At 37.3% G+C, this 12,357-nt stretch overlaps 1 protein-coding gene across 8 annotated transcripts in view; it reads right to left on the bottom strand.

Moving 5' to 3' along the window:
* Positions 1–12,357, bottom strand: part of PARG (poly(ADP-ribose) glycohydrolase) — a 71,114-nt gene that overhangs the window by 29,533 nt on the left and 29,224 nt on the right. For 5 of the 8 annotated variants that reach the window (XR_008823896.1, XM_056351815.1, XM_056351808.1 and 2 more), the window contains exons 8-9: positions 11,068–11,160; positions 8,758–8,930 (exon numbers count right to left, since the gene is read on the bottom strand). Coding sequence is in view for 7 of the 8 variants with exons in the window: in XM_056351815.1 (XP_056207790.1) it covers positions 8,758–8,930; positions 11,068–11,160 (266 nt within the window). In the remaining variant the exon portion in view is untranslated. The remainder of the gene's footprint in view (positions 1–8,757; positions 8,931–11,067; positions 11,161–12,357) is intronic. The other 3 variants (XM_056351811.1, XM_056351812.1, XM_056351814.1) reach the window with 1 other exon arrangement.

Raw genomic sequence — 12,357 nt, 5'->3', positions numbered from 1 at the left:
CTGACAGCACAAAAGCTGGAGCCAAAAGCTCTAAGGAACCTGCTCTTAGGTCCCTGGAGTGCTGAGACAAGCGGCAAATCTTCAAGGGACTTCAAAGGGTGCACTTCCAATCAAACCAACATCAACATGATTTAACATTAAAAGCTACGCAAATGTGACCCTGGCATGCACATAATGCATGCTTAAGTGAACAGTCCCAAAACACATCGCTTCCGATTAAGGTATGATTAAAATACAGAAGTTTACTTGCAAAATTTAATTTCCAAGGTGCTAAACTGATCCTTTCATGTTACTTGAAGAAATGGCTCCAGTAATTTTTACAAGCAGAAAGAACCATTACAATCACGTGGTTTAACCTCCCAGTTAAATAAATCTGTTATCTGTATTTCTATCCCCAGCCTGTATCTTCCCACCCACAGGCTGGGATTCCTTTGAATGTTTCTTTTTCAAGATTATAATGATGCCTTTACTGAAATCTGAACCTACCAAAGGACTCAAAGCTGCCCATGTGAAAACAATATGCAAAATTTGCAGTGTGAATCATACTTCAAAGAATACTTCCCATTCATAAATCCATGACATTTCATGTGCGCTAATTTTGCTAAAATAGCAAAAAAAATTGCATTTTTGCTATTGCAAAAGCATGGATGCACAAGTTTATACTTATGGTCCCCACAATTAACTATGCATGCTTTTACCTAACTGCCAGACACACTACACAGTGCCTTTTTCTTTACTACTGTAGTTGAAGACACACTTGTACTGTTTCTTGTATTTTAGTGTGGTCTCACTAAGGGCAACACAGCATCTAGACAAGGGCAAGCCGTTTTACTAAAACCTCATTTTAATCCTACAAATAAAGGTGGAAGAAGAAGGATTTACAAGGAAGTAGTATGGACAGATGAATTTCACCCAGTAAAGGGACTAAGCAGGGGGAAGGATGGAAAGTTAAGGCAGAAATAAAAATATCAAATAGACCTTACCTCCAATATCAAGAACAGAACTAATCACTAAACAGAGCTTTAGTCTAATGTATAGGATCACAAAATACTTGGGGAAAAAAAAAGAACAAACCAAGCACCTTGCTTTTTGTATCTTATTGCATTTCAAGCCTAAGCTTTTCTGATGCGTATGTGTAGGGGTGGAAATACTATGCTTACCTATGTTATCGTCAAATCTGTATAACTCTCCATATGACTGAGGGCTATTTTCATTAAAAGGCTGAGCATTCTCAGATGCTAGCAGTCTCAACAGAAAGTACTAAAATTTCATACTGACACACAGAACCCTGAAGGAAAAACTAATACAGTGTTGAATGGCACAATAAACTCATCATTCAGGATTACATCAGTTGCACTGGGGAGCACATAAGCAGCCTCTCTTCCATCTTTCTCCTGCAATTTTTTTTCCCCCGGAAAAAAAAAAAAAGTGAAGTTCCACAAACAAAAGCGCAAAACAAAACTCTCCCTTTTTCAGAAACAGTATCATATTTCTAATGAAGTATTTTTTTAAGCTTGAATATGCAATGCTAAGCACAGTTGATCAAAACATTCTTTTTTCAGTAAGGGTCTGTCACGATATTATTTGACATTTTTATTCAATTGTGCTCAAGGTAACTATCACATGCATATTGAGGACTGCCTACGATATTAGTCTAGCTGATGTCTAGGAAATCTGTTTGCATTATGCACACGGAGAGAACCCCATAATGTAAGATTTGGAATGTGTATATAATTATGTGTGCTTATCACATGCTTACACAGGACAGAGAACAATTTCTTTCACTCTCTCAATATGGAAAAACAATTCAGCCTACCATATAGGAATAACTGGAATTACATTAATTACCTGTGTGCTTTGCCTGAAATATTTTCTGGGAAAGCCATTTCAATCGATTAGGTATTGGGTGGGGTTCTTCCCCATACAGAAATATTTGTCTGCCTTTTAAACCAGACTGCTACATCCCTGAAGCTTCACTCCAATGAAGAAGATGGAAGATTGTTCCAGTCAGTTACTGGTCAAGGACTTTTCATGAAGAATGGAGCTGCAACTAGTGTTTCATTGCTACCATTTATATTCCACATATCAAAAGAAATTAATTACAAAATGTTTCCTTCCTGCTTACATACCTGTATGTTGTGAAGAGCAGCACCCCAGACCCACTCTGGTCTCCAAAGCCCCCAGGGGGTGTGCAAGTCAATCCACTAAGATTCAGGTAGAAAGTACTTTTGCACCATTCATTAAAATAAAATAGTAATATTTTTTAAAGTAGTATTTACTTCATCTTTAGCTCGTCCTTTTAAAATTTCTCTTTTTGTGCACATATTAGAATGTAATATATTGATACAGTAGCACATGTATGTAATTTGCAAGTAAATAAATATGCGTATGTTGGGGGTGCATGCTCAAAAATTTTTTGTTCATAGGTATGCGCAACCAAAAATGCTTGGAGACCACTGCCCTAGACAGCTTTAAGTACTTAAACATCAATAACATGACGTAAGATGACAAAACCTTAGTAAATTTTAAATGGGAAATTCTTATAGCCTATATAAAACTTAAAACCCTTACTACAAAGTCCTGCTGCCATTCAAAAAAATGTAAGTGAGAACTAAAAGTAAAGCTATTCAGAATATCAAAACTTCAATTCATGCAATGTGGACTTTATATAAATCAAAAGCAGAATAATCCAGATGAGAAATTCCTCCTAGAGAGATGGAAGGCAGACAAATTAACCAACCAGCTCTCGGACAGCACAAAAGGAAATGCCACTGTCCAGATCTTGCACTTCCCAGTAGGGAAACTTAGCACCACCTTACACAAATCAGGTACAGCAACCTCAGTTCGGCTTTTCTGGTGCCTAGTATATGTCTCTTCCACTTGATAACATGAATTCCACCTTTCTGTATCAAAACTGCTTTCCTTTTCTGTTTACCCAGGATGGAATTTACAGTTTTTTAATTCCCTTCGTGTCAAGGAGAAAAACAATACGTTCAATAATTCAACCTCATAGGCCATTTCGCATTTACTGTCATGTGTCCTGGGTACAAGCTGTTGTCATCTCAAAGTTATATAACAACATCACACCATTCAACACCCTTATATTTAATTATAACTTCACCTCTAGATTAAATACTGACTTTCAAGATTCATACAAAGAAAAAAATAGAGCAATGTCATTCTGTTGGTAATCTGGATGCAAAAACTATCTTTCCAGCTCAGACATTCACATATACCCACATCTCCATTCTCTGTGCCTTTCATTTTGTACTTTTGTTTATTGTGGAAAGTAATATGGAGCACTATAAACCTGTTTTAAGGAAAATTTTAGTGATTTGGGACTCCTAAAATACACCAGATTGATAGCTGACTTTGATGAACTGCTAAGATGCTAACTCCAAGTACTTGCCGTATTTTACCCTAAAGATCTAAAAAAAAAGACATCCCATAGCATGGTACAACTAAGTTCTGGACTAAATTACTACCATTTACAAAGCTAAAAAAAATATTCAGATTGAGTACTGCTTTAATCACTACAGGAAAGTAATTATGCCAGGCTTGTTAATAATAGTGTCCTTTTGAAGTTGTCTGTTTAAAGAGTATTTAATCATTTACTACATGCAAATGTTGATTTTAAATTTCTCAGAAAATTACACTCTACTTAAAGTATTCCATCCAAGGCTAATTAGAACATATACTTAAGGCAGGCATACAGGATCAGTTTTGTACGATCAGCATCTGTAAACTCAGAAACCCTAGAACCACTTTTCAGGAGTAATGCATCTCAGTCCAAACCAAGTTCTCTCAAAGTCGCTAGGTAATTTATTCCCCACAGAATACTCATTAGTGTTGTGAAATTGATGTTGTTTATGAAGAGACAATTGCATTACTAGTAAATCAGATTTCAATTCTCCTGCATAAATGTACTATACAGTTTTCCCATTTCCTTTCATGTATTATACATTCTGTAACAGACATATATATCTTAACTAGTGGGTTTTTTCCCCCTCCTTTCCTATCACTTGAAATTACTTTAAAAGGTCTGTTTAATAAAGATGAAGAAATTCAGTCCTAGTGGAATACTGGCAGTTTCAGACCACAGCATCCACTAATATATGTGCCAAAAGATAGACACGCTACCTTCAATGATGAATTCAACCTCAATTGCTTTGATGGGAGCTATTACAGCTGCACAACAACCTCCAGCTTAAGTACAGTCAGTTTTTTTGAAAAAAGGCAAACAGAGAAGTTATTGTCACTTGACATAGCTACGAACAGATCTGTAGCAGGTCAAAGACACAGCAAAACCAAAGTGTGTTTTTGACAAACCTGTCTCCTTTTCAGTCATCCTGAACTGATGCAAGATTGCAGAAGGTTTTTTTCCCCCTTATACTTTGCTTTTACATATAATCAGACTAGGTAGTTCCCCTAAACTACCTAATTCTGTAACGTCAAGACACAGGTCTGATAACTTGGTCAACAGGAGGGAAAAAAAAACTTCCACAGTACAAAATCATGTGTGACAGTGGATGGCACCTGTTTCAGCATCTTACCCAAAAAAAAAAAAAAAAAAAAAGCAAGAAAGCACAGCTCCATCTTATCTTTAATATATCTCAAGAGGAATATATTTTTTAATGAAAGTGCAACATTAAACCACCAACTATTCACGAAAAAGATTAATTACGATCATCACCATAAGAAATGACTTTAAACTGTGCAAACAACATCATAATTGTATAGATTATGTCAGAAGAGTCAATGCAGTTCAGGCTCTACATTCAACCAGCATGCAATTTCCATGGAAACTTATCCAGCAAGGCAAAAAAAATAGCAAATTTAATTATTTCCTTTTCTGTGATGGGATATTTTTCATAAAGCTGCCTAATCTATTTCCATCATATATTATAAAAGTTTTTTTTAAAAGAAAAACTGAACTCTTTAAAGTTAGCTCAATATTTTGAACGGAAGCAGTACTTTACGCTATTTAGTATGATCTAATGTTTGGCTACTGAACAGATGTCATTTTATCTACTGAAATTCATAAATATTAAAGCTCTCCAAGTTAAAATATGAATTATATTTTAGTAGCTACATTTGAAATGAATTATGTTGTTAATGACTTAAGAATCATAATAGGTCCATCCTTGCCAAGCATGAAAGGGAAGAATTCAATTAAAGTACCCACTATTTCATTATACACAGGTGACTTTCAGTCTGTAGCACGATGAACAATCAAAACAGCGTCGGTGTCACAACATACTATTAAACTAAGTGCTTCACTGTCAAAAGAAGAATGCATACTTTCTTTCTCCGCTCATCTGGCAAGACCAACACGCAGGAGAGGAGAGGTAAGTACAGATGACATGTCAATACTAAAACATACAATGGCCTTCCTTCCAATCAGTTGCAGTTATTAGCACATGCACCAGCACTCAAACCACTTGCCATCATCACTGCAGTAACAATGCCAAGCACTGGTGCACCAGAAAATGATTAACACAGGGAGAAGGGGATGGGGGGGGGGGGGGGAAGAGGAGGGAGCAGGGGAGAAAGAACAAAAGAGAAAAAATAAAAAAGGGGAGAGTCTCAGTATCTTACACTGACTGTCTGTTCGATTTTTACCTTGGGGGAAATATGGGTGGAAGGCAAAATACAGTAAGTCAATACCACATAAAAACCTGAGGTAGAGAAAAGACTGGGAGGGAAAAAGGAACGTTACAGAATTTAAATGTAGAAACCATTAACTGTTTTATAGTGTATGAAATGTTTAAGTCTGCATAAAGGGAATTGATAACTGCTGTGTAAAACTGAAAACACAAGAAAGAAACAGCTTATATGGTTGTGTTTCTAATTTGAGGGACAAATTTTTTTCAGTCTCAAGGAGTTGAGGGGAGGGGTGGAAGCCTTTTGTATAGATGCAGAAAGGGCATACACAGCAGAATTGAGAAACACCACCACTTGCTAAAGAAAAAAAGAAAAAAAAATCCCTCAAATGCAAGCATCCTCTCAGTAATTTTGCTTTGTTAGGGAACCATGGCAGATTTATTTTTTTTTTTTTTTACCCAAAGAACAAAGTAATTCATTCACAGTCATGTAGCAGATGAATTATGCTAAGAACTAAGTCCGGGAAAAGCTGCAGTCCATAATATTGTGGGGAGAAAGAGCTGCTGTGTGGAACAATCTGTTATGCCCATCCCTAAGCAGACAGAGCATAACAGCAACCTCCAAAACCTTTACAACAAAACAGTTATAAGGGGGGGGGGAGGGCACAAACATTTTAACTTCAGTCATTACCTACTGCCTTTTGAGTATAACCAGCTTCACGAAAGGCTTTTTTGTAAAAGCTGAGAATACACACTGCAATCAACCAAACCTTGCTGTCTTTACAAGTCTGCAGTAATAGCTGAAAACATGACGTTTTATTCCTTGCCCTCACTACCAAAGAACTAATTTGCAGGGTGAAAAAATAGAGGGTTGACAGGAAGAAAAAGAAATAAAATCCTATCCATCCTCCTTCTCCCCCTTCCTTTCAGATTTCAATGAAATCAGGTTACATATCGTAGCACAATAAAAACCTGTAAATTCTTGTAGTGCTCTCTCCACCACTTGCTCTCTTCAATCTCCTTTTGCTTTTATCCTGCCAGTCTCCCTCTCCGTCATACATTCCTTCTTATTTTATCTACTGCCTGTCACCCCCTATTCCACCTCACTAATCTGCTCATTATCATATGCAAAATACACAGGGCAGGGGGAGAAGGAATTTTGGTCCAACAAATGGTTAAGTAAAAAAAGGACTTGAAATGGCAACTAATTATATATGTTAAAAAAAAAAAACATCACAGAAATTGGCAAACACTGAGGACAAGCCACTTTTAATCCTCAAGAACCAGAGGACATCAACTTCCCTTCTTTCCTCCAGTTTGGCAACAATATTCTTGCAATTACATGGATAAAAATGGCTTTCTACCCTATGTGACTAACAGCTGAGCATTACCTCATCCATAAGGCAAGAGGAAGGCCTGAAGGCTGTCTGCTGTATTACCCCTTAAAATAACATTGCTGGGACTTACCATGAATGACAGCGCTGGGAAGCCAAGACAGAAAACAAAGGAGGACTGACTGGAATAGGACAGAAACCCCTGAACAGTTCATACTTTATACTGGTCATTCTTCAAGTCTACGGCAGGAAACTATTTACCTAATAATTTAACAAGGCTTTTTTATTTTAAAGTAGTTCAAAATATTATGCCCAGAGTTAACCACTAGTACTACACTGTACTACTGTGACTTTATACTGCTGTACAACTCCATAGAAGACAGTATCAGTTTACTCCGCTGATTTAGCGGTATTTAATTCTGTAGTTGGTAAGAATTTAACTGCTTGATTTATAACATGCTTAAGTTACAAAACCTTTAATCTTCAAGCCCTTCATAAATAACCTCAAAATTCAGCTAGAAGTGTATAGCTGGTACAAAGAGAACTCTTTCCAGAACTTTACTGTCCTCCTTCACTGCTTTGAACATAAAATCTTCTTTAATTCATGGATGGTACTTTTAATTTATTTGTTCTCATGAACTAACTGTGGAAAAACATGCTGAATTGTATGGTACATTAATGTCCACCCACACTTCCATAACCTACTGCACTGCTGGAACAAACACCAAGACAGTGACCCTGGCCTCTCTTCTGAAATTCACAATATAGAGAAGCTTGTGCTAGCCCTTAAGGACAGCAAGCACCAAAACAATTATTAGTACATTGGCATGCCTGACAATTTATTCTGGGAAGTTCTAGTCTAACAGAGCTCTTATGACACACATACCCAAGTGTGCTGGATCACAGGTGACAGTATTTTTATATTTCATCTCAGTTTTCAGAGTACACACACTACATATGTTAACTGTGAGGAATGAGAAAAACTCTACATCAATAACTTATCTAAGCTCCAGCCTAATAAATTTAAGGTTGACCTACACAGCCTTGTATGGAGGTGCCCAGAAGACAAAATCCCCTTTCTAATCTACAAGTTCGTGTGAACCATAACATTCTGCAGAAGAAAGCGTCTCCATCCTCTTCCCCCATTTAACATTGAAATAAGCTTATTTAAAAAATAACAGATGTGAAGAAAAATTTCTAATTGAATCTGTAAGCTAGCACCGAGGGGAAAAACATAAGTGTTTGTTTAGAAATCAGAGTAACTTTAATTAAATTCTTACCATGGTCTTGAAACCCTTTTAGGCTAACTTGTAGCAAAAAGGATAGGTTTATTTTAACATGCAGCTCTACAACTGCCTTAAAATGATAAGAGAGATTGTAAGGATGCTGAGGAATGAAGTCCTATTGGTCTAACCAAACATGCAGATCACTGATGCTGACACAAAGGATGTCAGAAACATGGCTGGGGAAACACTGACCTTTGATTTAAACATATGGAACACTCGAAGCATAACTGAAATGTACCGTTCACAGACAAATGGCTTATGAGGAGGTAGGGAATTGTATCAGCCTAATTACGCCACAGCAAAAGCGTGTCTGTGTGTGCATGAAAAAAAAGAAAAAATTGGAATATTAAACATATCTTTATGTGCACAAGATCCTTTCTTTAAATAGCTGCATAGTTTTCTTGTCCCTTAGAGGTAAACAGAAAAGACAGAAAGCAAACTACTGAAATTAGTGACAGAAGCATAAAAGAAATGAGTTTCTCCCCTAAATGACTACAATAATATTTTCATTGAAGGGTTATCAGCTTCATTTACCTCAGAGTGCCATACCTGTTGAAGTTAATGTCTGGATAACTAGAGTACTCAGACTTCATCTTTGCATTGCGACGTGGAAAAGTACAGAAGAAAGCATTGGCTAGAAAACTAGCAATCTGTTCCTGTGACATTGTGATGGAGTGATTCATCTTTTGTTTCAGTAGAGGTATTGGCTACCAACAAAAGGAGGGGGGGCAGGAGAAAAGGGAGGGAAGGAGAGAGAAAAATAATTAGCTTACCCCTTTTAAATGAAAAAACAGGAGCACAAAATTACATTTGTTAAATTAGAGCAAGAGTAATTTAGGCCATTGGTGAACCCTTTAATCAGCCGCACCATTAAAGTCAAGAACAGATTATTCCAGACAATTCAGAAAAAGTTTGCTTGACAAACTGCAGATTTCTATCAATAATAAAAAGGAAGACCAAGAAAACACAACTTATCAAATAAAACCATGGGGAATGGAGAGGGGGAAAGTAGACAGGATGCTGCAAATCCTGAGCAATCTAAAAGCTGAAGTAAAACCCCACTTTCACAAACTGTACAGTTAGGAGCCCTTAAGGAATGCTTTCAGCTACAATAACTTTATTATACTTAATAAAGAAATGCAGAAGTCACACCACAAATCATCATTCTATGACTTGCTTTGAATTTCTTTCCATCCTACTTGAAGAAGTAACACTGATAACATTTGCAGAAAGTGCATGATTATCTGTTCTTTTATAATCAGAATGAACAGAAGCTCAGCTTTGCTTTGCTCTTCGGCTTGGAGTTTTCTTTAATATAAAACTAAACAAAGGGGCTGGGGGAAGGGGGGGCACAAAAATTAAACACCCTGAAGTTTTTTTGGAAAAAATCTTCCATTTTATCAGGTTTCAGCCTCCTGACATGGAATTTTCACTCACTACATTCATGGCTGCTTCTTTTTTTTTTTTTTTTTTTTTTTTTTTAAGTTATGTGATAATACGGGGGGGGGGGGGGGGCGGGAATATAATTCTGGATGCTAAGGAGTCCAGGAACTATTATAAGCCCACTTGACAGGAGAAAGGGAACACAGCTTTCACCTCTTCTCCCAGTATTCTCAGCCATCATCATCAGCCTAGCTCCAGGAGAGCCGAGTAGCTATGTTTTAATCCTTTCAGTTGTGAATATAGAAATTGCTACTGATTTAGATAGTTGAATACACAGCCCTATTTACTCCACAAAACAAACAAGTTTTCCTTCATTCTTATAACTACTACATTCACGTTCACTGAATCTCATTCTGTCTTCTGGCTATTTAATTAACAAGCTGTATTATGATGTCTGAAGTCACACAGCTAGAGGGGGGAAAAGAGCCTCAGAAGCTCTCTTTAATTAAAGTTCTACAAGCCTATAAAAATAGGATATTTTGGACAGTACGTTATATTGGAACAAATTTAGCTTTATGTCTAATGAAAAAAACCCGAATCTGACAAAGTTCTTAATTTGCACTGCCTAACAGTACATCATCTTTATAAAAGGCATTACTACATGAATTTGCAAGTCTTGCATTTGACTTTGTGTTCAGAAACTTCACAGCATTCTCAAAAACTTCCCCATCCAGTGACTAGTAAAAGAATTTTAAGAAATATTCATACTGTCTGAAATTACACGTCTACTGTAGGACCCCTGCAGCAGAATGAAATAGGGAGGTATTTTCCCTGCTCCCATCCAACAAAATCAATTTTGAAAATTGTAACAAAGAAGCTTACGAGTCATTCCCCTGCTAATGTGTTACCCATCATACATTCTCACTTACTTGATGAGTCCTATTCATTTTTATCAGCTTTACTACCTACAGAACTGATTCTCATAACAATAATGAACAGTTAAGGTTTTTATGTGTGCAAGTATTGTGATGGTCTAACCAGAATAAAATATGCTCCCATGTAAACAAAGGCTTTATGAAAATACTAATTCCAGGATTAAAAATTTTCTAAAATAAAAAAGACGTTTTAAGATTATTTAAGTATTTCAGTTTATAAATGTGGTTTTCAAAGCTGAAAAGCTGCATTGTCATTTCATTTAAGAAAAGGAAGGAGCGACTCCAGCATATAGAAAGGGAAGCGTTACTGAAGTTCAGACTAAAAATACGACAGCGAGATACGTTTTTTTACATTCCATTACAGATGTGCATTGTCCATTCTGCACTCTAGGCTTCAGCTACACTCAACACAAAACCTACAGCTTTTATTAAGAACATAACGTGATCCTGACATTTTGACCTTAGCCATTAGTTACAGTTTGAAGAGCAGCGGTCTGCCACAGAGCACTTAGCTGCGTTTACTTACCTGGGTGCAGATACTTGGGAGACAGAGCGCCAGCTTGACCATATCAGGAAGAATGGACTGGAACAAATGTTGAGCCTCTGCATCCTCAAGAACCTGTTACAAAGAAAGGAAAAAGGGAAAAAAAACCAAAACATCTCTTTTACATCAGAAATAATGATTGTACAAGAAGTTTGTGAAAGCAGGACCCATCCAAAAGAAATGAAAGAAAACCAAAAACGTCCTATTAGCCTCATGCAAACCTGCAGCATTTTTCACTGTACCACCTCACTACATTTTCCCTTGCAATAATCCTTTAACCAAAACACAGAAACAACTCTCAGAAGTTGCAGTTGAGAAAAACACGTCACCAAATACTGCATAAAGGAACCTTGAATAAGTTATCATTTGACTCTTTCCCCAACAATGAACCAAATTATCAACTTATAAAAATCACTACCTAACCACAAAAGTACTGGAACTATTTACTTCCCTTTCATATTCAGGTCAAAGTCCAAGACAAGTGCCTGTGCCATTCTCCTCTTAAGGACATAAGAAACACACTGCTGGGTCAGCTCAGTTGTCCTCTGCAACAGCAAGAAGCTACGTAAGAAAGCACGCAAGCCTGGGCCCTTTCTGCTGCCCATCCCCACCACCTTCTTTCAAAAACTATAGCCATTGGGGCACATACCTTAAAGGGTGCAGCCTGCCTGGTCCCACACTCTGAAGTTGCAATCTTTTCAGCCTCTTCCTGTAAGACAGCTGATCCTATGACTATTTTAGCTGCCCCTCTCTACCTGCTCTAACATTCTTCCCACGGAGAGACCAGAATTGACAACGCTCAAAAAAATGGGCATACCAATGCTTCACAAGGCTTCTATACTCAAGACAAGTCATATCAAACCCTTCTTATACTATTCTCAATTCCCTTCCTATTGACATGTTTGGCTGCCGAAGTGTATCAAGTCAAGGTATTCAGAGAAAGTGCAGGGTATCTCTTCTAAAGTTGCAACTGCCAGTTTTGAGCTCAACATCACGCACCCAGTGTTTAGATGAACCCACACACCCCCTGCACCCCCATTTGTGTATCATACATATATTTTTAGAAAGTGCAAAAGGTTCTTTAGATGGCCAATACTCTCCTTGAAAAGCTAGGATAGGCACACAAACGGGAGACTGTAAAACGAAAACCAAAAAGCTGTGCAGCTGCAATATGCAAAATGGCACAAAAGCATGCCATAGCCTCCAAAGTCTCATGCTCTGCTGTACGAACAGGCTGAAGAAGGATGAAGGAAAGAAAAACACATTCTCCAT

This window comes from Falco biarmicus, chromosome 9, assembly GCF_023638135.1.
Source record: "Falco biarmicus isolate bFalBia1 chromosome 9, bFalBia1.pri, whole genome shotgun sequence".
Lineage (NCBI taxonomy): Eukaryota > Metazoa > Chordata > Aves > Falconiformes > Falconidae > Falco > Falco biarmicus.
This window is presented reverse-complemented; position numbering and strand designations above follow the sequence as displayed.